A 25,455-nucleotide genomic window follows, 5' to 3' on the forward strand; every position below is an offset into this window, starting at 1 on the left:
TCATAAGGAGCTAAGTGACGAGAAGAGGCAGAGAGATACGGTAAAGACAGAAGGTGGAAAAGGGCAGGTCATTGTGGCTTTTATGTGAGCTAGTGAGACATTCTCCCTTGTCCTGCTGGTTATCTGAAAGAAGTAGGGTTGAGAGGGACAAACATTGTCATAGCTAATGATTCCGTGAACTACTTTTTTTTTTTTGTCAGCTGTGGAGCTTGAACTCAGTAATCTTAGTCTTATTCTTTTTTTTTTTGCCTGTCCTGGGGTTTGAACTCAGGGCCTGTGCACTGTCCCTGAGCTTCTTTTGCTCAAGACTAGCACTCTACCACTTGAGCCACAGCACCACTTCTGACCTTTTCTGTTTATGTGGTACTGAGGAATCAAACCTATGGCCTCTTGCATGCTAGGTAAGCACTAAGCCACATTCCTAGTCCTTAGTTATTCTTTTTTTTTTCTCCTATTATCTCTTCCCTCCTCCACCTTCCTCACTCCCCCACCCCCAACTTGTAAAGCTCATTTCCAACATAATGTTTTGTGGGTATCATTGTTGCAATGGGTCATCCTGTGTCCTTGTTTCAGCATTTTGTTATTCCCCTTCCCCTCCTCAAATCAGATAAATGTATATATACAAGATGCAGGGTACCAAAATCAAGTATAATGACAACAGGGGATAGGGGTAAGAACGTACAAAAGAAACAAAATCACATAGTACATTAAAAACAGCAACAATGAAAGACCTCTTGTGTCCATATCTTAGGGTTCATTTTGCTTAGCATCATCTTATGTGGTCATACGTACATAGCTTTTGAGCTTTTCTGCTCATCTGATAAAATTATCCTATACATATACTAATTATTGCAAATGAGGGAAACCGTGGGACCTATATTTCTTTGGGTCTGGCTTACTTCACTTAATGGGTCTTTTGATGCCTCTCCAGAAGTAGAAAAATTTTAATTTTATTGTGATTGGGAGAATATAAAAGTTCATTTTAATTTAGAGTTGTGTTTTTGTGTCATTTCTGTCTTAGTTCTTTTTCCCAACACCTTTGAAAAATATTAGACAAGTGCATTTTAACAAACGATAACCTTTTAAAAATAGGCTTTGTGAAGAAATGGAAAATAGGGTGTGGAGCTTGCTGTGGGATTATCAACCAGACAGATGGATCTCAGGTGGTGGTACAGCAGCTGCTTTTTAAACCTTTTAAAGCTTGTTTTATTTTATGAAAATGTAATTGAACCACAAAATGAAATGAAAGCATAAAGTGCTAAATGCAGATGCCGAACTAGTATAGGGCTATGTTGTTCTCCTGGGAATTCTTGGTTATTCTCTGCATTTTATTTGTTCAGTTGGAAAACCTCTGTTCTAAAGGACAAAAAAAATTGTCTTAAAACCTAATGACTGTGTCTTATTTTTTTTTATTAGCTCATTAATGGAAAAACAGGTCAGATTGATTACCTGACTGAAGCTCAAGTTAGCTGTTGTTGTTTAAGTCCAACTCTTCAGTATATTGCATTCGGAGATGAAGATGGAGCCATTGAGGTATTCACTTCCAGTCTTCAGAGCTGTACAGTAGTTACTAAAAATTTATTATAGGTGTGGGATTGTACATTTATTAGAAACAAATCTTTTATGATCCATCATTATTTCGTTGAGACTATAGATCATATCTGACTGGTTATACATTTTTTAGATTGCCTTTACTACTATTTCTCATGCTTTTTTTTTTGGTTCTTCTCTACCTAGTTGTTTTTTTTCTTTTCTTTTTTTTTGTCGGTCATGGGGCTTGAACTCCTCTGGACCTGGGCGCTTCCCTGCACTCTTCAGCTCAAGGTGAGCGCTGTACCACTTGAGCCACAGCACCACTTCGAGTTTTCTAGTGGTTTATTGGAGATAAGAGTTTCACAGAGTTTCCTGCCCTAGCTGGCTTTGAACCGTGATCCTCAGATCTCAGCCTCCTGAATAGCTAGGATTACAGGCATGAGCCACTGGCGTCCAGTTCTACCTAGTTGTTTTCTTATCTTCTACTTAAATACAAAAGCATTTTTTTCCACCTCCTTAGAAGCTCAGCTGTGTGAAGTGTAAGTGGTTTCCATTTTGGTACCATTAAGCCTTGTTGAGTATGTAGGGCCGCCCTTGCTTGCCTGTTCCACCAGTCCTTGCTTTTCTATCTTTGGTGTTAAAAGTACATCTGTTCACCACCTGAAATTCTTATCTAAAAAGCCCAAATAAGAGAAACAAAGTTAAAGTTAAAAAAAATAGTATGATAAAAATCTCACTTTGGATAAAAGTATTGTCTTCATCACATTCAAAATGCATAACAAAAGCATATTTTTGCCTTGCTGTATAGTTTCTTTTTTTTTTTTAATTGTTATTAGAAAGGTAATATAGAGAGGATAAGTTATAGTTATATAAGTCATGTAACGAGTACATTTCTTTTTGGACAATGTCGCTCTCTTGCAGTTTCTCCCCCAGCTGTATAATTTCTTTCTTTCTTCCTTCTTCTTGTTTTGTTTTTTCGTGTGTGTGTCAGTTGTGGGGCTTGAACTCTGGGCCTGGGTGCTGTCCCTCAGCTCTTTAGCTCAAGGCTAGCTCTCTACCACTTGAGCCATAGCACTACTTCCAGTTTACTGAGTGGTTTATTGGAGATAAGAGTCTTAAGGGCGCTGGTGGCTCACGCCTGTAATCCTAGCTACTCAGGAGGCTGAGATCTGAGGATCGTGGTTCAAAGCCAGCCCGGGCAGGAGAGACTGTGAGACTCCTATCTCCAGTAAACCACCAGAAAACTGGAAGTGGCGCTGTAGCTCAAGTGGTAGAGCGCTCGCCTTGAGCTGAAGGGCTGAGGGACAGCGCCCAGGCCCAGAGTTCAAGACCCATGACCGACAAAAAAAAAAAAGAACGTTAATTTTACTCACTTTTTCTTTTTTTACAAAATCAAAAGGTGATTTTTTATTAGAACAATGCCTCACATTTTAATACACCTCACTTTTTCTTATCTAGACTTTGAAAGTTATTTATCATGTATTTATAGTGTTATATTAATCATTATATATTTATTAATCATAACACTAGCCACATTTATTTTACTGTGGCTCATTTTTTATTAGGAATCATGCAGATATTCTTCAGTCCAGTCTCCCCCTGAAGAGTAAATGCTTACGTTCAGAAAAGGAGGCAAGTGATGCCAATGCTGCTATGACTTTTCTATGATTATTGTGGCTTGAATTCAGAGTTAGGAGCTTACATTTTTTTTTCAATGCAACAATTTAATTTTATTTGGTTCTAGATTTTATTCAATGCATAACATTTTATATTTATATTAGACTGTATAAATTTAAGAATCCCCTAGTAAATTGTTCCACTGTTAGTCTCTTATTTATTTATTTATTTATTTATTACAGCTGTTGAGGAATCTTTTTTTTTTAATTGTGAAAATACTGTACAGAGGGGTTACCATTACATGGGCAAGATAATGAGTACATTTCTTATCAAGCATTGTAGCCTCCTCCTTTGTTTCCCCTTCCCTTCCTTTCCCATCCTCCCCCCCCCCCCCAATCCTCCCCACTCCCCCCTCCACACCACAGTTGTAAAGTTCATTTTCGGCATAACGACTTGTACATCTCATTATTGCAATGGGTCCACCTGTATCCCTATTTAAACAATTTGTTTTTCCCCTTCCCCTCCACAAATTATACCGACATCAAATACAGTGAAAGCAGGGGTTATACTGGGAAGGTGGCTCAGTGGTAGAGCGCTTGCCTTGCATGCATGAGGCCCTGGGTTCGATTCCTCAGCACCACGTAAGCAAAAAGAAAAAAAACCAGAAGTGGCGCTGTGGCTCAAGTGGTAGAGCGCTAGCCTTGAGCTGAAGAGCTGAGGGACAGCGCCCAGGCCCAGAGTTCAGGCCCCATGACCGGACACCCCCCCCCCCCAAAAAAAAAAAAAGCTTACATTTTCTTCATTATTGTGAAAAATTTATTAACAAGATGGGTGATTTTCTGAGAAGGTATGTTATGGTTGTTTGTTGAGTGAGGACGATTATACATTCACACGTAGACCTTTGTCTTCCTTTGCAGGCTCATCTCTCAGAGTGTTGTGCATTATTACTTTGAAAGGGTTTTTGCTTCCCTTTTCCTGTACCTTGGCACCAACTCAGCACCACATTGTTTTTGTTGTTGTTGCTTTGTTGTGCTTTTCCCTTTTTCTTTCTTCCTTTTTTTTTTGTCGGTCATGGGGCTTGAACTCTGGGCCTGGGCACTGTTACTCAGCTCTTCAGCTCAAGGCTAGCGCTCTACCACATGAGCCACAGTGCCACTTCTGGCTTTTTCTGCTTATGTGGTGCTGAGGAATCGGACCAGGGCCTCTTGCCTGCAAGGCAAGTACTCTACCACTGAGCCACCTTCCCAGCCCCTTTTCTTTCTTCTTTTTTAAAATTTGCTAGTAGTGGGGCTTGAACTCAGAGTCTGGATACTGTCCAGTAGTAGTAACATTATCCCTCAAGGATGGTGCTATAGTACTTGAGCCATAGCTCTACTTCCAGCTTTCTGGTAGTTTATTGGAGATGAGAATCTCATAGACTTTCTTGCCTATGCTAGTTTTGAACCTTGACCCTAAGATCTTAGCTCCCTGAGTAGCTAGGATTACAGACATGAGCCACCAGTGCCTAGCTAATTATAATCTATTTTTCACCTATAAAATGGAAATTAGTTTGCCCCCACCTATCATCATTAGCTGCTCAAGAGGCTGAGATTTGAAGATCACACATTTGAAATCAGCTCAGGCAGGAAAGTATGAGATACTTAGCTTTAATTTTTCACTAAAAAGCTGGAAGTGGAGCTGTGACTCAAGTAGTAGCTTCTAGCCTTAAGCTAAAAAGCTTAAAGGTAGCACACAGGCCTTGAGATTGAGCCCCAGACTGACACATTAAAAAAAAGAAGAAAAAAAGATTTCATATGGGTTAACCAAGATACCCATACACTTGGCTGTGTAATTGAGCCAGATGCTTTCATTGAAGTCTTACTACATCCTGGAAATTAGCTATTATTAATCTTGTTTCACAGATACCTAAACTCTTAATTTCTACAACTTTTTGGTATGCAGATCTAATATTCCAGCCCAGGTCTCCAAGCCTATGTTTTCAATATTATACTACTCTGCCTTGCCCTGAGGGATTGAAACAGTCCATCTGTTCATTTAGGAATACTCCCATTCACAGAATTTCCCCTTTGCTTGCTAATTTCCCCTTTGCTTTTTTTCAGACATGTGGCTTAGGTTTAAACTTCTGGAATCTTTTGTTACTGTATCATCTATATTTTCCTTAAGTGTTCTTAAATACATTTTAATTTGGGCAAAGAAGCATGTTTACTCTTTGTGGTACGAGTTCATTTAAAAGCATTTTGATTGTCTTTTTTTTTTTTTTTGCATGAATTTTTTTTAATTTTTTTATAAAGATTTTTTTTTATATTGTAAAGATACTATACATAGGGTTACAGTTACATGAGTGAGGTAATGAGTACACTTACTCTTGAACATTGTTACCCCCTCCATTGTTTTCCCCCTACCATCTCCTACCTCCCTACCTTCCCCGAGGTTCTTTTTTTTTTTTTTTTGATTGTGATTAAGTGATTGCATAATTTCCGGAATTTCACAGTATTGTGGAATAATGATGCTCATTTAAAGTCACAAGTTCATTCTAACTTTCCTGGAGCAAATTGTCTATCACAGTCTGTAACGTATAACGGTGTTCACATGTTATACACCATACATGCGATCAGCAGCATGGGGATATTTAGTAGTGGTTCGACCAGATGAGTGGGAGTTCTTTGTTTTTTAAGTCCTGTTAGTTTTGTCGTATCACCTAACATTTTGGATTTAGCATCCACTTATCAGGTAGACCATGTACCGTTTGTCTCTTCGCTCTTGGCTTACCTCGCTCAACATGATTCCTTCTAGCTCCATCCATTTCCCTGCAAATGCCATTATTTTGTCATTTCTAATGGCTGCATAATATTCCATTGTATATAGATACCACAATTTTTGGATCCATTCATCTGTGGTGGGGCATCTGGGTTGTTTCCATATCCTAGCTATTGTGAACAGTGCTGCAATAAACATGCACGTGTCCTTGTATATTGGTTCCTGTTGTTCATGGTAGGTGCCTAGAAGTGGTATGACTGGGTCGTAAGGGAGGTCAATCTTTAGCTTTCTAAGGACCCTCCAGACTGCTTTCCAAAGTAGTTGTATGAGTGTACATTCCCGCCAGCAGTGTAATAGGGTTCCTCTTTCTCCACATCCCCTCCAGCATTTGTCGTTGGCTGATTTGTGGATGTGGGACATTCTGACTGTGGTAAGGTGGTATCTCAGGGTTGTCTTTATTTGCATTTCCTTCACCACCAGGGATGATGAACATTTCCTCATGTGTTTCTTTGCCATTTTTATTTCTTCATTTGAGAAGTCCCTCTTTAGTTCCCTTGCCCATTTAGTAATTGGTTTGTTAGGTTTGGGAGGGATTAGTTTCTTGAGTTCCCTGTATATACAGGATGTTAACCCCTTGTCTGATATATTGCTGGTAAATATTTTTTCCCAATTAGTTGGTTGTCTTTCTAGCTTGGTTGCGATAGATTTAGCTGTGCAGAAGCTTTTTATTTTAAGTTAGTCCCATTTGTCGAGTCTCTCTCCAACTTGTTGTTGATTGTCTTTTTTAAAATTTGTGTTATTTTTCAATCTCAGTTTGGCATATTCATCTTCAGCCCTCCTAAATCTTTTTTTTTTTTTTGGTCGGCCACGGGGCTTGAACTCTGGGCCTGGGCACTGTCCCTGTACTCTTCAGCTAAAGGCAAGTGCTCTACCACTTGAGCCACAGCACCACTTCTGATTTTCTGGTGGTTAATTGGAGATAAGAATTTCACGGACTTTCCTGCCCGGGCTGGCTTTGAACTGCAGTCCTCAGATGTCAGCCTCCTGAGTAGCTAGGATTACAGGCTTGAGCCACCGGTACCCGGCTTAGCTCCCTAAATCTTGCCATCGTATTGTCCTCCCACTTTCTTATATATTTTTATTCCCACACCTGTGTTCCTCATCATCCTTTATCTTGCTTTTCCCTGTGTTGACTTTTGAAGAGCTTGCTTGTCTCATCCAGGATTATTTCTTTTTTTCTTTCTTATCCATCACAAATGTCATTTTCTTTTAGGAGGCTAAGCCCAGATTGCCACTTGTTTGATGAATTGCGTAGTTGAATATTCAGAAGGACTGATCATTGGTTCCTGCTCTGCCATCTAGCCCTTCCAGAAAATGCTTGATTTTCAGATATGTGCATATGTGTATACATGTATCTATGTGTGTATACACACATATTAGTGTGTATTTAAATTAAAGACAATAAGAGATGGAAATTCCATGCCGTTTCTGTTTGATAATGTTTGCTTTTAATACTTAGACATTATTGAATTTCTTTGCATTAATATTTTCTGTGGTTTTTCTACTTTGAAGATTTTAGAACTTCTGAACAGAAGAGTGTTCCAATCCAGAATGGAGCGCAAGAAAGCACTACGGCACATCCAGTTCACAGCTGATGAGAAGGCCCTTATTTCAAGTTCTGATGATTCTGTAATTCAGGTAAGCGGGCAGATGCATTGCTAACCTAGGTACTATTGTAGAAAGGAATGCAAGGAGACTTCTCTTGCAATAGAACACCTGATTGTGCCTAAAATTGACGTACCTCTTAAATATACTATTTTGGATACACATTTAGATAATGTACACCAGCTTAGAGGAAACACATTCGTGTTGCATATTTGTGTGTGTGTGGGAAGGTGGGGTGGATGGCAGACAATGTGAAAATCAAGGATTCATTTAAATTCTCTTGCCTTCCTTGTATTTGCATTAATAAATGTATTTGTTGCCATATTTATGTATTTTCTTTTTACATTAATCTAATTTGAAAAATTTCATTCTCTTTTAATAGTAACACTTATTACAGGGATAAAATCTGAGAAAAAAATAATTTGCCATAATGAAGGAGGTCGTAAACTTAGTCTTTTAAAATTCATTTAATTGCCTGCCTGCCCGCCCCTGCCCCTGCCTGCCTGCCCGCCTTCCTTCCTTCTCTCCTTCCTTCCCTCCATTTCCCCTTCTCCTTCCCCTCCATCTCCTCTTGCTCCTCCCCTTTTCTCTCTTTCTTTTTTCTTTTCTTTTTCTTTTTTTTTTTTTTGGGTCCGGTTGTGGGGCCTGAACTCTGGGCCTGGGTGCTGTCCCTCAGCTCTTTAGCTCAAGGCTAGCGCTCTACCACTTGAGCCACAGCACCACTTCCGGTTTTTCTTATGTGGTGCTGAGGAATCGAACCCAGGGCCTCATGCATGCAAGACAAGCACTCTACCACTGAGCCACCTTCCCAGCCCTCTCTCTTTCTTTTCCCCTTCCCTCCTTCCTTTTTTTTTGGGGGGGGGGGCAATACTGAGGTTTAAATTCAGAGTCTTAACACTAGCTAGGCAGACTGTCCCTCCCTTGAGCCACTCTCCTAGCTCTTCTTACTTTTGACATTTTTTTGGAATGGTGTTTTATGTGTATACCCAGCCTAGCCTGGATTGTGATCCTTCAGCTTATACTACTTGCCTAGCTGTAATGATAGATGCATCACCATACCTGGCTTTTATTGGTTGATGGCCATCTGATGACATTCTTGCCCCAGTTGGCCTCAAACCATCCTCCTCCTCTTCCTCTCCCAAGTAGTTAGGCTGTCAGAATCAGCCACTATGCCCAGTTCACTTGATTTTTTGTTGAAGTTCTGATATACACACTTCAAAATGCAAACAGTATTACAAAGCTTGTTATTAAAAACAAAACAAAACAGATCTTTCTCCCATTTCTTATTTTTTCAGAAACACCACTTTTAGCTTTTAGATTTTTTCTTTTTGTGCCAGTCCTGGAGCTTGAACTCAGGCCCTGGGCACTGTCCCTAAACCTCATTTGCTCAAGGCTAGCTAACCCTCTACCACTTGAGCCACAGCACCACTTTTTTTCTGTGTATGTGATACTGAGGAATGGAACCCAGGGCTTCATGCCTGCTAGGCAAGCACTTCACCACAAAGCCACATTCCCAGCCCCAGATGTTTCTTTTGATACTTACCTTCATTTGGCATGCTTATAAAGTGCTATCACTCCCCTGCCCCCAATCCAGGGCTTAAATTTAGGGCCTCAGATTCTTGCTCAGCTTTTACTTAGTATATATATTTCTTACAATGGCAGTAATTAAGTATGCTTTTAAAAGCTGTTTTGGAAAAAAGGTGTTTTTATCTTTTTGAGTCCTGTGAAGGAATATGACTGAAATGAAATTTGGCTTCTGTACAGCAACTTCTTTTGTAGGCTCCCATGATGCTCCTTTATTAGCTGTGAAACTCAGTGGAATAGTCACATTTTTTTCTTCTCCATATGTCTTTGAAATGGATAAAACTGAACTTCATCTGATGAAATTCTGTTGAGACATTGTATACTATATGAAGTTAAACTCATAAGATTTTTATGACCTGCTTGAAAATATTCTCAGCTACCAGGAGAATAATTTCTAGAAATATTTTTAGAAAAATATTATTTTTAGAAATATGTTGGGTTTTATCTTCTTTTTCTATTCTGCTCAGAATACTTCATCCATTTTTAATGTTTTAACAAGGTAACTTGAAGGGATGAGTGTAGTTTGGAGAGAATGATGGAAGGGGTGTCATTGATCAAGGAGCATTGTACTCACATTTCTATACTAAGTTTAAGCTCCTTTGAAAAATGATTAAAGATAATAAAACATTTTAAATTAAAAAAATAAGTTAATTGAAAAAAAAGATTTTTGGCCAAATGTTGGTGACTCACGCCTATAATCCTAGCAACTCAGGAAGCTGTGATCTAAGGATCAAGGCTCAAAGCTAGCCTGGGCCAGAATGTCCATGAGACTCTTAGCTCCAACTAACCACCAAAAAACCAGAAGTGAGGCTGTGGCTCATGTGGTACAATGCTAGCCTTGAGCAAAAAAGGCTCAGGGATGGGGGCTAGGCACTGAGTTCAAGCCTCATACACAAAAAGATCTTTTTATTATTTTACTTTCACCAGTCAAAAAACTATACCAGAATATTACTAATCTGAATATTACTAATTGTGTGTGTGAATTTCCCTTATGTTTTTATTCTTCTGGACTTGTCTATTTACACCTTGTTGGCTCCTCCAGGCTGTTCCTTTCAATTTTTTTTTTTTTTTGGGTCCGGTCGTGGGGCCTGAACTCTGGGCCTGGGCGCTGTCCCTCAGCTCTTCAGCTCAAGGCTCGCGCTCTAGCACTTGAGCCACAGCGCCACTTCCGGCTTTTTTCTTTTTGCTTATGTGGTGCTGAGGAATCGAACCCAGGGCCTCAGGCATGCAAGGCAAGCGCTCTACCACTGAGCCACCTTCCCAGCCCTAGGCTGTTCCTTTTCTTCTTCTTTTATTTTTTTGAGTTTACCAATTGTATTTTATTCATTATGTAAATGGCATAGTGAAATTTTTTTTTTTTTTTTTTTTGTCAGTCCTGGGGCTTGAACTCTGGGCTTAGGTGCTGTCCCTGTGCTCTTCATCTCAAGGCAAGTGCTCTACTGCTTGAGCCACAGCGCCACTTCCAGTTTTCTAGTGGTTAATTGGAGATAAGAGTTTCATGGACTTTCCTGCCTGGGCTAGCTTTGAACTGTCATCCTCAGATCTCAGCCTATTGAGTAGCTAGGATTATAGGCGTGAGCCACAGGTGTGGAGCTAATGAAATTTTTTTTTTCTTTTTTTTTGGGGGGGGGGGGCAGGTCCGGTCATGGGGCCTAAACTCTGGGCCTGGGCGCTGTCCCTCAGCTCTTCAGCTCAAGACTAGCGCTCTACCACTTGAGCCACAGCGCCACTTCTGGCTTTTTTCTTTTTGTTTATGTAGTGCTGAGGAATTGAACCCAGGGCCTCATGCATGCAAGGCAAGCGCTCTACCACTGAGCCACCTTCCCAGCCCTGCTAATGAAATTTTTTAAAATTTTATTTTATTGTTAAGATGCTGTACAGAGGGGTTATAGTTACATGAGTAAGGCAATGAGCACATCTTGTTGATCATTGTTACCCCTGCCCTTCCTTGGTGTTGTCCCACTATTCTTTCCCTACCACCCCCCCACCATTCAAAATTGCAAAGTTTGTTTTCAACATACTGTCCTGTGGGTATTCTTGTTGCAATGTTCACCCTGGGTCCTTGTTTTCAGTGTTTTGTTATTCTCCTTCCCCTCCCCAGATTAGACATACACATATATAAGATGCAGGGTATCAAAATCAAGTACATTGAGAACGGGGAATATGCCATAGGGGAAAGAACATACAAAGGAAACAACCACAACAACAAAAAATAAAATCACATGGTACATTTAAAACAATAACAATAAAGACAGACCTCTTGTGCCATATCTTGGCATTCATTTCACTTAGCATCATCTTGTATGGTCATTTGCACATGGTTTATAAGCTTTTCAGCTCTTAGGCTGTTTCTTTTAATACCTTTCCAGTCTTTTTTTTTCTCTGCTGTTTTTTCTGTTTGTCCTATTTTTTAGCTAGATTGAGCTATAAGTAAGTCCCTATAATCTTTTCATGTTTTCTTGTACTTTCATACCCCATATTTGAAAAGCCCCTTTCAGCTTGGTACTGGTGGCTCAGGCCTGTAATCCTACTTACTTATGAGCCATCAATTGGGAGGATTGTGGTTCTAGGTCAGCCTGGGCCATAAAAGAAAAAGTAAGTTTGTGAGAATCCTCATCTCAACAGAAAAAAAAAAAATCTGGGTGTGGTGTGCACCTGTCTTCTCTGCTGTGGTGCAAAGCATAAAAAACTGCCTCTCAGTTTGTGAATTATGCTTTTACTTGGAATGCTTTTTTTTTTTTTTTTGATGGTATTGAGGTTTGAACTCAGGGCCTCAGATCCCTAGGCAAGTACTGTTACTTAAACCACACCCTCAGTCCTTTGCATTTAGGGCATATTTTGTTTTGTTTCAGATAGGGTTGTCTGCTTTATTCTTGGTTGGTCATGGGGCTTGAACTTTGGGCTTGGGCGCTGTCCTGGGCTCTTCAGCTCAAGGCAAGTGCTCTACCACTTGAGCCACAGTGCCACTTACAGTTTTCTAGTGGTTTATTGGAGATAAGAGTCTCACAGACTTTCCTGCCTGGGCTGGCTTTGAACTGTGATTCTCAGATCTCAGCCTCCTGAGTAGCTAGGGTTACAGGCGTGAGCCACCAGAGTCCAGTGGTTCTTCTGCTTTTTGAAGACCAGCTTTGGACTGTGTTCCTCCTACTCTGCCTCCCAAGAAGCTGTGATTATAGACTTGAACTACTATGCCTGTCCTAGGAATTGCTTTTTTCAATTCCATAGAACTTTCTATCTAGAATTTTTATTTACTTTTTTTGCTGCCTCATTTCTTTTGATTTTCTCTTTTGTTTTTGCTTTATTTACTTTCTTTGAGACAGAGACTTGTTATGTTACCAAATTAGCATGGAATTCATTATGTAGTTGAGCCTTGGTTTGAACTTGCAATCTTTCTTCCTTCACATCCCAAGTGCTGGAATTAACAAGTATGAACTACATCTGGCTTGACTCTTGGGTTTCTTTCTGATAGATTCTTGTTTGATTCACGCATAGGTGAATAATTAATGTTTATTAAGTAGGTTAGTTTGAAGTCAGGAATTATCAAGATTCTGAATACAGATGCACTGATTTAGTGAGGAAAAGATGTTCTGTACATGGATGTGGCTTACAATGTCCCTTCTGTTCACTGCTGTGCCTCAGATATGCTCATGTGTTTATTTTGTGCCAGTTGCTGGCATTATTTCACTTTTTCCTTCTCCTGTTATGGCTGGATCTCTTCTGAAGTTTGATGTGAAAAATAATGCCCTATTATTCTGTGATTTCTTTTCCTTATTTATTGTAAAGGTGATGGACAGAGGGGTTACAGTTACATAAGTAAGGTGATGAGTACATTTCTTTTTGGACACTGTTTTTCATTTTCTCCCGCTTTCCCCTCCCCACTCCCCTGCCTTCCAAGTTGTAAAGTTCATCCCAACTTAGTGTCTGCTGAGTATTATTGTTGCATTAGTTCATCTTTGTCCTGGTGTTTTTGTGGTTCCCTTTTCCTTCTGCGGATCACATGAGTGTTACATACAAGACAAAGGGTACAGCAAACAAAACAAAGGAAAAAAACGAAACACACAATAAAACCAAATACAAAAAAAAAAGAGAAGGAAAGAAAAAAAGAAATAATTGCAAACAGTATATTATAGAAACCTCTTGTTTCCAATTACTGAAGTTCATTGTGATATGCTTCATTATTTATGGTCATGTGCACCTAGAGATTGGGCTATTGTGATCCTCTGCTAAGAATGTCATGGACATGATCTAGTTATTACAAATGAGGGAAACCATGCAATCTGCATTTCTTTGGGCCATGCTTGCTTTGCTTAATATAATTTTTTTCCAGGTCTTTTCATGTCCTTATAAATGGGACAATTTAATTCTTTTGATGGAAGCATAGAACTCTGTGTGTGTGTGTGTGTGTGTGTGTGTGTACACCATTTTTTTTTTCCAGGGCTGAGAACCGAATCTAGGGCCTTGCGCGCGCCCTTCTGCTGGGCTAAACCCCCAGCCCCCCACCTTTTTTTTTTTTTTTGGTAGTGGGGCTTGAACTCTGGGCCTGGACTCTGTACCTCAGCTCTTCAGCTCAAGGCTAATGCTCTACCACTTGAGCCATAGCACCACTTCTGGGTTTCTGAGTGGTTTATTGGAGATAATAGTCTCACTGACTTTCCTGCCCAGGCTGGCTTTGAACCTTGATCCTTAGATCTCAGCTTCCTGAATAGCTAGGATTTCAAGCATGAGCCACTGGTGCCCACTATACCACATTTTCTTGATCTGTTCGTCTACTGAGGGACATCTGAGTTGGTAAACTATGCTGCAATAAGCATGATTGTGCTGGTAGCTTTAGTATGTGATTTTTGAGGATTGCATTAGGAGCTAGCTAAGACCTGTGCCTGTGAAGCTTGGAAATTCTGTGACCTGGTTTTAAGCACTTTGGCTGCCTTACACTCCTGGACCAGCTTCAGTGGAGCCAGAATCTGCACACTTGCCTATCTTGTAGGTTCAGAAAACAGTGACTGTGTGTTTGGGATAATTTTCTCTGGAAGATTTAATCATATGGTGAGATCACTCGCTTATTGTAGCTTTTCTCTTCTGGTAAAATTAATTGTTCAATAAGCAACCGAAGAAAACAAATTTTATTTAGGAGGAAAAGTATTTCATTTTGCTTCTAGTCAAGTTAATTAACCCCATCTTATTTTGTCATTTTAAAATGTGGATACCATTTTCTTTGTTACTCTTCTCTGAAATGCCATGAGGATGACTTCATATCAAGAGAGTGTGGGCTTTCCCTTTCCAGTAGGATATTGTTGGGGAAAGGTTGTAATGGATTTATTTCTTTGGTATTCAGGTTTGGAATTGGCAGTCAGAGGAATATGTCTTTCTGCAAGCCCACCAAGAAACAGTGAAAGACTTCCGACTTTTAACAAATTCAAGATTGCTTTCTTGGTCATTTGATGGAACAGTAAAGGTAATTTGAATCTCAGATTTGTCTTTTTAAGAAAATTGATCTGTAACTGCAACCCCTTTGTATATCACCTTTACAAAAAATAAAAAAAAGCCTAGAATGAGAAAGAAAAAATAGTCTGATATTGAAATAGCAACAAGCACGTAGATAGTAATTAAGTTAAAAAATTTATTCTGCCTGTGTTTCCTTATCTTCACATAACTTTTTAAATTTTTCATATTTTGTAAATTTGTATTTTTTGTTATTATAAAAGTGATATACAGCGGAGTTTTTTTTTTTTTTTTTTTTGGGTCCGGTCGTGGGGCCTGAACTCTGGGCCTGGGCGCTGTCCCTCAGCTCTTCAGCTCAAGGCTAGTGCTGTACCACTTGAGCCACAGTGCCACTTCCAGGTTTTTTCTTTTTGCTTATGTGGTGCTGAGGAATCGAACCCAGGGCCTCAGGCATGCAAGGCAAGCATTCTACCACTGAGCCACCTTCCCAGCCCACAGAGGAGTTATTTAAGTCAAGCCTTTTTTATATGTTCATCAACATTTATACTAAAATCGTATATAAGAGATACTAAAGTAAGAAGACCAGAGGAGCCAAACAATCTTGGCTGTGCTAAATAAAACCGTTTTTATAGATCTATTTTGTAGTTAATCACATGCTTTAATACAAAATGTTTCTGAATATATCAATCTCTTTGCCATCATGGAGCCATCAATTCAGGGCCTTGCACTCTTTCTCTGTTTACCTGCTCATAGCTATCACTCTACACTTGAGCCCAGGCCTCTAACCTGACTTCTTTACTAGTTAATTAGACTTACTAGTTTCGTGGACTTTTCTGCCCTGGATGGCTTTGAACTGTGACACTTCAATCTCAGCCACTTGAGTAGAGGAAGGTTATAGATGTGAGCCACCAGCACCCAGCAAAAGTATAAACTTCTAAGCATTCTTTTTTCCTTTTAAGGTATGGAATATTATCACTGGTAGAATAGAAAAGGACTTTGTGTGTCACCAGGGTACAGTACTTTCTTGTGATGTTTCTTCTGATACTACCAAGTTTTCTTCTACCTCTGCCGATAAGTCTGCAAAGGTAAGTCATTCAATTGTAATAACTATGCATAAAACTGTAGTATTGCTTATATATTTGAATGCTAGTTATGTATAAAAAACTAAGTTTCTGTTTACATATTTGGGCTCATAGGATAGGATAGTGGCTAACCTATAAAGAGTACTTGCCTTATTCTAAGAATTTCATACCCTATAATCTTACTAATCTTTACACCATAGCTGCCACTGTCCCTATTATACAGATGCAAAAATTGAAGCTAGACAAGTTTATATGAGTTGTCTTAGGACATAAGCTTTTTGAGGTTGCACATTGGCACTTGCTTAATGTCACATTGATTAAATGAGTAACACTAAAGACTTTAAATTTTTTCCTTTGGATTACCTTTTATCTATAACTAATCTTACAGACCCTCTACTTTGTTTTGTTGCAATAAAAATCATTGAAAGGAATTTTTTTTGGGGGGGGAGGGGGTCCTGAACTCATGGACTTTGCAATGTTCCTGAGCCCTTTCATTCAAGGCTAGTGCTCTACCACTTTGAGCCACAGCATCACTTCCAGTTTTTTGGTGGTTAATTGGTGATAAGAGTCTCACAGACTTTACTGCCTGGGCTGGCTTTGAATCACAATCCTCAGATCTCAGCCTCCTGAGTAACTAGGATTATAGGCGTGAGTCACCAGCACCTGGCTTCACTGAAAAGAATTTAATTACAAACCTATATTTGAGTTTTATTTGATTGATACAAGTTGATGCCTTTGAAAAATCACTGAGTCATGCTACTTCATTGAGGACATTGAATAATTTGCTCTCTTTTTCTCCATTGTTCATGGCTTCATTACCTACCTGTCTTTCTAAATGGCACTCAGATTTTGTTAGGCACTTTCCTGTCTTTTGTGTTCTTATATTTATTCCTCTGTGTGTCTATATTCAGCTCCTTGTCCTCAACCCTTAAGACAATGCTCTTCTTCCTACTTGGTTGCCTTGTCCTTATATCCTACCTCTGATCTGCCCTTCCCCTATTGGATCTTCCCTTACCAATGACCAACCCTCTGTTGAATCATCTGTTACTTGTTGGCTTATTGATGAACTCCTTAGTTCACCACCATCTCTTTTCATCGCATTGTTTCCTTTGTACTTGCCTACTCCTTGTCTTCATCTTTTTGTGCATATTGTTAACTCTGGTTTGACACAACCTTTCCTTTTGTGTGTGTGTGTGTTTACCTGGAAGTATTATAAGCCATTCTTTTTAGATTTACATTTGATAATATGCTTTTTTGTTATTGTTGTTGTTGTTGGTCATGGGGTTTGAACTCTGGGTCTGGTGCTGTCCCTCAGCTCTTCAACTCAAGGCGAGCACTCTACCACTTGAGCCACAGCACCACTTCTGGTTTTCTGGTGGTTTATCGGAGACAAGAGTTTCACGGCCTTTTCTGCTGGGCTGGCTTTGAACCATGATCCTCAGATCTCAGCCTCCTGAGTAGCTAAGGGTACAGGTGTGAGCCACCAGTGTCCGGCTTGATATCTGCTTTTTTTTAGTGAAGCATTTCTTGACCATCAGGCAGTTAGCTGTTCTACATTCAGTGTTTCCATTGTATTTTATTTATATTTGTTGGCAGATATATTTATGTAAATGTTTACTAACTGTTCTCGAGCTATCTTTCTTATTAAAATATAAAGGAAAGATACTGTTTCTAGTTTCACAAGCTCTTGGTTCACAGTGCCTGGTAGTTTCCACTGGTACTTGTTCAGTGGTTAGGGAACCACAGAGAGAACAGTGGAAGGAAAAGGGCAGCATTTTGATCCCAATAGCAGGGCAGTATAGGGACCAGCCTTTGAAGAGCACTTGCCACATGCTCTTTTTTACCCTCCTTTAACCTAGTTTAATTTTTATACCATGGATACTGTTGCCCTCATTTTACAGATGAAGAAAATGCTAGAGAACCTTATGCTAGGTCACTAGGAGCTAGCTAAGAATGGAACCAGGACTTAGCCTCAGGTGTGTTTTTCTTCTTCAGATTGTTTTTAACTGATTCTGTGTTGTTCTTCCTGAGTGTGAAGATCAAGAAGGTGTGACTTTCGTTTTTCACCTGATTTTAAAGAGAAACTTGGAAATTTAACATAGGTTAGAGCTTGGGCATCTCATGAAAATTTATGCGCTGTCAAATGTTAGCTAGAACTTGCATGTGATTGAATTGAATGGGTGGATAGCACTTTGGCAGGCTTATTTTGAGTATATTGACCATTCCTAAGCAATCCTAATTGCCTTCCAGATTTGGAGTTTTGAACACCTCTCACCTCTTCATGAGTTGAAGGGCCACGATGCCTGTGTGCGCTGCTCTACCTTCTCTGTGGACAGTACCTTGCTGGCTACCGGTGATGACAATGGAGAAATCAGGGTAGGGTGTATGCTGACATGAGCACTGTTTCTCATGCACGCTTCATCATATTGGGGACCACAGTAATGGGGCAGGGCAGCATTGGTCCTAGGGTTTTGGTTAGGTGAAACGTTCTTTGCTTTGTTTCTTTTGCATACTGTATTCATAGCTACCTTCCACTGCAGGAAAGGATTCATTTTAGAGTTAGACTAAGGCATTTCCTTATGTATGTGAAGAACAAGTGCCCTAGTTATTTGCAGTTGGTTCTCTGCTCTTAGTTGAGAATGATTCATCTTAATTTTTGGATGCGACACAAAGGTTGTTTTTAGTGTCAGAATTTCAGGAAAGTAAATTTGCAAATCATTGTCTAGGTTATAAATGAGTTGCAGATTATGCTGTTTTTCATCCTCCCCCCTCCCCCGCCAAAAAAAAAAAAAGAGCTTTAGCACTCATTGGGCAACATGTAGTTTATTGCAAATCCTCTTTGGATTGTCTGTTAGTAGTTCAAAAGCTCCCTTTCCCTCATTGTGTGAGCATGGAAAGGCTCCTCACTAAACTGCAGTCTACATGATAGGTCAGTTTTTATCATCCTGCAGTGCTTTAAATATAATGTAAGCCATGACAATTTTATTTGGCAAAAGTCTTTCTGGGAGGTGTGGGAGACTGCTCTCACCTGTGTCTGTGGAAATGTAGTGCAGTATGGACAATACTGTACACCGGAAGAGCAGAAATAATGGCAAAACAGTCAGATAGTTTGGTGATATTATAAGAATTGGACATACATGGAAAAAAGTTGGGACATTAGATATCTGTTTTGATGACCAATATCCATGAGGTATTTTTTTGTTTTGTTTTTGTTTTTAAACAGAATATAAAATTCAAGGAATTAGGTATGTAGCACAGAGGAATAGGAGAGTAGGTATTTTGCAGGAACTCAGGTCTTATTCTAGGAAGATGAAGTTCTCCTTGAGGACTGAGAGCCAGCTGTCTCCGTCCTGGTGACATAAATGCAGTGCTAGCTGAAGTGGCCGAGCCACGGTGGGCCGAGTCCCCGTCTTCCAGTGAGAAGGCTCCTTTGCAGTCATGCGGCAGTGCTTCATTTTTCAGAGGCCCCTACAGGAAAAAAAAAAAACCACTCAAAATCTTGAGTGTTATTTAAAATTTTTTTTTGGTACATATTCTGAAAGAAAAAATTGTTTTTCTATTTGGTTATTCAGAATGTAGGAAAGCTGTTGTGTTTGTGTATATGAGTTACATCTTGTTTTTTACTGAATTCTTTCTGAGTTTTTCCCGTTTGTTCACTTGATTTTTGTGGGGAGACGTTTATTTGCAAATGATGGGTTTCACTATGGAGCTATGTGTACTTCTATTTTTCTTATTCTCTTATATATCTCTTGCTTGTCTGACATAGAATCTGCAAGTCATCGGATGTTTAGATGTCTAGTAAAATAATTTTAGAAAATACGTGCTTAGAATTATCTCTCTATATTAAAACCAGAGAAGCTGGGTAACCCTGTTAACAAATTTTGTATCATGTTTATGTAGATATGGAATGTTTCAAACGGTGAGCTTCTTCATTTATGTGCTCCGATTTCTGTAGAAGAAGCAGCTGCTACCCATGGGGGCTGGGTGACCGACCTTTGCTTTTCTCCAGATAGCAAAATGCTTGTCTCTGCTGGAGGATATATTAAGGTAAGAGTTACTCAAGGCCTAGGAAAGAAAGAACAGTCTGTATCATATTTTCCAAGCTGGTTTCACTTCCCGTTTCTCAGTAGGACTTCCTGTAACTCAGCAGAACAAAGGGCAGTTGCTGTTCCCCGTTTGTAAGGATGAGACAGGTGTGAAAGCCACTTTCCCCAGATCTCTTGGCGGGTTTGTGCTATTCTCAACCCGGAGCTCATGTACCTATAAGAATGTACATGATCAGAATGGCTAGTAATTTAATTTTTTTTTAATGTCATTATTTTTGGATAGTCATGCAGCTTGAACTTGGAGCTTGGGCCCTGTCCCTGAGTTCTCAAGGCTAACACTACCACTTTGAGCCACAGCACCACTTCTGCTTTTCTGTTGGTTAATTGGAGATGAATCTCCAGACCTGTGTGGCTTTGGACTGCTATCCTCAGATCTCAGCCTCCTGAGTAGCTAGGTGTACAGATGTGAACCACTGGCACTTGGCTAATTTAATTTTATTTTTCGTGTTTCTCTTTAATGTTCTGGTCAATATTCTTTAAAAAGTATTTGTGAAATTTTCTTCCTTCAATTATTAATAATAACCACAGCATATTGCGCTCTGGTTATTGAATGCTTTACTCCCATAATTTCACTAGCCAGCTTTGTGACCTGTAAATTTCATTATCCTTTGGTTACCCTGAGCAGGCTGATAAGTTGTGAATGTTGGCAATTGGCTAAAAGGACAAACTTAGTAAGGGGCCAGCACTCACACCCAGATTCCCTTCCCTCTCAATTTTCTCTAGCAAGTTGCTTTCTGTAGACTTACTAGTGAGAACGGAGGCCAAGAAGTGTATTGATGTTTCAAGGTCCTTTTTTGTTTTTTTGGTGCATGCATTTATTTGTCCATTTAGTAAAACTGTGTTTAGTGTCCACTGTGTGCTGAGATGCTTCTGTGTGCATAGCTGCCCAATGGCAGTGCACTGTCTACAGGACGCAGGTGGCAAATAATTTCCCCAAGTATAGTGTGTGTGTGTGTGTGTGTGTGTGTGTGTGTGTGTGTGTGTGTGTGTGTATGTATGTGTAGGTGTGTTTGTGTGTATATATTTTTGTTTGTATGTATGTATGTATGTAATTGTAGGAGAGTCTGAGATGTGTGTATGAGGAGAGCGGAAGGAACATAGAGGAGTATCTTTTGAAAAGCAGTTCATTTGTAAGAGGGCCATAAGTTGATACTATATATTATGCTGACCATGTGGCCATCCTGTAAGCTTTCTCATTTAAAATAAACCACAAGGCTTTAGAATCTATATTAAACTTCATTTATAATATTATAAAAGAAAATAGATCCATAAAATGTCATGAAACTGCCATTTCTTGCTGAAAACTGTGTAGTGAATGAAGTTTTTGGTTAATTGGTCCCCACATTATTGAAATTTTATTCAGCATAAAAATCTGGCTTATATGATGAAAGAGACTGCTTTTTGGCTGCCCCTTTTTAGGTTGCATTGGAGATACAATTATGTTAATATTGCATTAACCTACACCTTTTGAACACATTTTTATGCAGTCTAGAGCTGCTGAGCCATGAGTGCCACTGTGTAAAGATAAATGCTAGCTCTTACTTGGCTCTGACATTATTGTTTGTGTGGGAATCCGAGTCTTCAGCTATATTAGCTGCTGAAAAACTTAACTGCTCAGCGTTGACACCAGGTTTCTCAAGACCATGTCATTTGATTCTCTGGGCTACATAGAACACTGGCACATAATTGTTAGTCTGACTTCTAAGATGTTATAAAGATCAGTGACTTGAAGTAAAGTAGCAGATTACATCTGGGTACTGTAGAGGCTGTATCTGAAAGCTAGGAGAAACTATTGCCTTATATTTAGTCTGTATATTTAAGTGACAAATCAGGCTGCCTTTGCCTTCTGGTTTGATTACCAGCATGGTTAAGCTAATTATGTTACAGCCAAGACTGCGTTCACCCGGCATGCTAATGAGATCATCCAAAAGCATGGAACGAATTAGAAGTAAAAAGGAACAGCTGCTATAGTGACCAAGAAATTAGGCCTTTGGAGTCTGTTTACTTTAGAGTCCAGCATTATAAATTGAATGCCAGAAAGATAAAGTAGGTATCCAGTAGCCAAAAAAGTTCTTAACTTCCGGTGGGTTCTAATTGATTATGCCTGTAATCCAAGCCACTCAGGAGGATGAGATCAAAGCCAGCCTGGATGGGAAGGTCTCTAACCACCAGCCCCCCCCTGCCCCCCCCCCCCCAGTAACCTTTCAAAATTTCTCTTATTTACAAATGAGAAAATAATATCACTAAACTTTTGCCTGAGTGATATTTCACATATTCCTAAGAGTGAACAGGAATAGTCAACCCAGGCACATGAGCAAGGCAGAGCGCTAGGCTGTATCATGGTCGTAAAGGCCAGTGACACTCAGTTCAAAGCACTCCTTTTGAACATGAGGCTTTTAAAAAATATTAATGTATTGTTTCTTGCCTTCATTTTAGCTGTGAGATTCATTGGTGAGCTTTATATGAGCTTTTTTAATGTCAAATTGACATAAATGTTATAATCATAATGGTGAGGAAAAGGGAAGACTTGGTGGGAGCACCTGCTTCATTTGAGGTGTTCTGCGTTTATGTAATAAATAAATGTGTAGACTGTTGCTTAAACAAACCAGGTCATGGACTTTACCATTATGTCTGGTGACTGTTCAGTAAAGCACGCTGTCCCACAGACTGGATGCCAAATGTCTGTCAGAAAACGTTCATGGTCTGTAGAGGCACCAATATGAGGAGAGAAGTGCTTGTCTGTCCAGCCACTGAGATTTGCAGATGCTAGAGGTCAGCCAAGCCCCTCCATAGTGAACTCTATGTGGTCTGGTGCCTGTAGCTCCCAGCATGCCTTGCAGGTGGCATTGGATGCAGCCTTGCTGTGAAGTTTTCAGGAGAGTTAATCAACAAAAACCGATTAGATTGATAAAGTCTTCAGTAAATGTAAAGGTTATTTTTTTTCCTGCTTTCCTTGCATTTAGGAATGGGGAGGTGATAGGACAAACTACAAATTATCATGCAGTATAATCTTTAGTCTAATGAGAATTTTCTTTTCTTGAACAGTGGTGGAATGTTGTTACCGGAGAATCCTCTCAGACCTTCTACACAAATGGAACTAATCTTAAGAAAATACATGTGTCCCCTGACTTCAAAACATACGTGACTGTTGATAATCTTGGAATTTTATATATTTTACAGATTTTAGAGTAAAATGATTAGGCATTAATATAGTTGACTTCCTTAATGTTGAATTGGAAAAAAATAATGAAACTGTATATCAACTTTTTAAAAACTGTGAATTGTTTTCCAGTATTGCATTCATTACAACTGTTTATGGTTGGGTGAGTACTATTAATGTAGCTTTTCCCCAAGTGGACAGACCTTTAATCTTGGTTTTTATATTCATCATCTTCATTAACTACTTGTCCTTAAGATGCAAATGAAAATGTAAATATGGGCCTTGTTATACTGTTGGTAAATTTTCTTGATGCATTCAAATTGGTTGACATAATTAGAATAAGTCGAAGGGAATCTATATTTTATATCATTGTGTAGGCTGTGCTCGAGGGAACAGTGTTACCCCAATGTAAGATAATGCTAGTTCTCCCAAATACAATCTTGGAGCTTATTTGTACTCCTTAAATTTTTCTGAAACTGTTAAAGTCTGGGTACACAGTCTTCAACATTTCCTTTAATTAACTCAGTAAGTGAACATTGGATTTTAGCAGCTCTTTCTATGAAGCCAAAATTATGTGTACAGAGGCTTCCCTGGAGTTCCTGGCAGCCCTGTGCCATACCTAGATTTTAGTTGTCAGTACCTGAGTTGGGCACTATTCTCCTCTAATCCTTCCTTCCTTCCTTCCTTCCTTCCTTCCTTCCTTCCTTCCTTCCTTCCTTCCTTCCTTCCTTCCTTCCTTCCTTCCTTCCTTCCTTCCTTCCTTCCTTCCTTCCTCTCTCCCTCCCTTCTTCTCTCCCTTTGTCCCTCTCTCCCTCCCTCCCTTTTCTTTCTTACTCTCTCTCTTTCTTGGGCTGGTACTAGAGCTTGAACTCAGGGCCTGGGTGCTACTCCTTAACTTTTTCACTCAAGACTAGTGTTCTGCTACTTGAGCCACAGCTTCATGTCTGCTTTTTGGTGGTTAGAGATAGGGGGCTCATAGACTTTCCCGTTTTGGGCTGGCTTTGAACCATCATGCTCAGATCTTGGCTTACTGAGCACTAGGCTCACAGGTGTGGTGGAGCCTGGCTGATTGTTTGCTTCTTACTCAGCTGAACTTTAATTTTTCTTCATCACTTTTTCCTTTTTAACTTTTTTTTTTAACTACTTGAGCTACATTCTTAGTCCTTTTTGTTTTTCTTTTTTTTGTTTGTTTATTTGTTTCATTTTTGTTTTTTGCTGGTCCTGGGGCTTGAATTTAGGGTGGGCGCTATCCCTGAGCCTCTCTTGTGCTCAAGGCTAGTGCTCTTATCACTCAAGCCACAGCATCACTTCCAGCTTTTTCTGAGTAGTTTATTGGGTAAGAAAGAGTCTTTCCTGCCTGGGCTAGGAGCAGCAATCCTCAGACCTCAGCCTCCTGAGTAGCTAGTATTATAGGCGTGAGCCACCTGTATCTGGCTGTTTTTAGTATTTTATTTTATTTTTTGTTGGTCATGGAGCTTGAACCCAGGACCTGGGCACTGTCCCTGCGCTCTTTTGCTCAAGGCTAGTGCTTTACCACTTTGAGCCACAGTACCACTTCCATTTTTAGTGGTTAATTGAAGATGAGTCTCAGGACGACTTTCTGGCTAGGCTGACCTCAAACTATAACCCTCAGATCTTAGCCTCTTGAGTAGCTAGGATTACAGCTACCAACACCCGGCTAGTTTGTTTTTAAGATGGAGTTTTATCTGGCCTCAAAATGTCAATTCTCCTGTCTCCATTTCCTAAGTAGCTGAGATTACAGGCATGAGTCACTGTTCGTGATTTTTTTTTTTTTTTTTTAATGGAGCAGTCACTCCATAGTTAAATATTAGTCAGAATAATTGGGAAGGGTCAATTTTAATCATACATCTTAATAATGACTTTCTAAGAAATGTGAAATGGTAAAACATTGTTCCCTTCTAATTCTATTTACTTTTTGATAAGTGTTATTGTCAGTGTTGTTCTCTTAGTGAATTTCAAGAGAACTCTCTCTTTTTTTTTTTTTTTTTGGTGCAGCTCCAGAAGTCATTGTGACTCTGGGCGATGTTAACTTTAATCTTCTGAACAATCTGTTTTGTTCTGCGCCCTGTCTTGTTTACTTCCCTCTTTTTCCCTGTCCTTTTTCCTCTTCTCCCTCTTCCCTTCAGGGTTAATTAGGAATGATAGCTTTTTTTTTTCTTGGAAATGGGGTCTTACTGCATTACCTATGTTGGCCTTGAACTTTGACCCTCATGTCTCAGACTGCCACATCGCTGGGCAAGATGGCTTCGGCAAAGAAAAAGCTCATCAGTATCATCACCAGTTATTTTTTCATTTCCTGATTAGGAACTTTAATTGAAGTTTAAATTTAGATATTTTTCTGAAATGTTAAGGATACTAGAGATAAATGAATAATATATGTGGTTTTCATATAAAATCAAGATGCAGAGATTCTTGTTTCTGCAATAAGAACTAATAAATAAGTATTAGTATTAATAGTAGATAAGCAGTGACCCCATTTCTGTTGTTGGTG

The 25,455-nt window shown here is 39.5% G+C and overlaps 1 protein-coding gene across 1 annotated transcript in view; it reads left to right on the top strand.

The window, feature by feature from the left end:
- The window catches only part of Apaf1 (apoptotic peptidase activating factor 1), an 86,710-nt gene extending 63,050 nt beyond the window's left edge, over positions 1 to 23,660 (top strand). The window contains exons 21-27 of the mRNA XM_042693265.1: positions 1,417 to 1,533; positions 7,480 to 7,605; positions 14,489 to 14,608; positions 15,555 to 15,680; positions 17,928 to 18,053; positions 19,578 to 19,724; positions 22,829 to 23,660. Coding sequence (XP_042549199.1) covers positions 1,417 to 1,533; positions 7,480 to 7,605; positions 14,489 to 14,608; positions 15,555 to 15,680; positions 17,928 to 18,053; positions 19,578 to 19,724; positions 22,829 to 22,975 — 909 coding nt within the window. The 3' untranslated portion in view covers positions 22,976 to 23,660. The remainder of the gene's footprint in view (positions 1 to 1,416; positions 1,534 to 7,479; positions 7,606 to 14,488; positions 14,609 to 15,554; positions 15,681 to 17,927; positions 18,054 to 19,577; positions 19,725 to 22,828) is intronic.
- Positions 23,661 to 25,455: the final 1,795 nt, after the last annotated feature.

Source organism: Dipodomys spectabilis, unplaced genomic scaffold (assembly GCF_019054845.1).
Source record: "Dipodomys spectabilis isolate Male_0828 unplaced genomic scaffold, ASM1905484v1 ptg000163l, whole genome shotgun sequence".
NCBI classification, from domain to species: Eukaryota; Metazoa; Chordata; class Mammalia; order Rodentia; family Heteromyidae; genus Dipodomys; species Dipodomys spectabilis.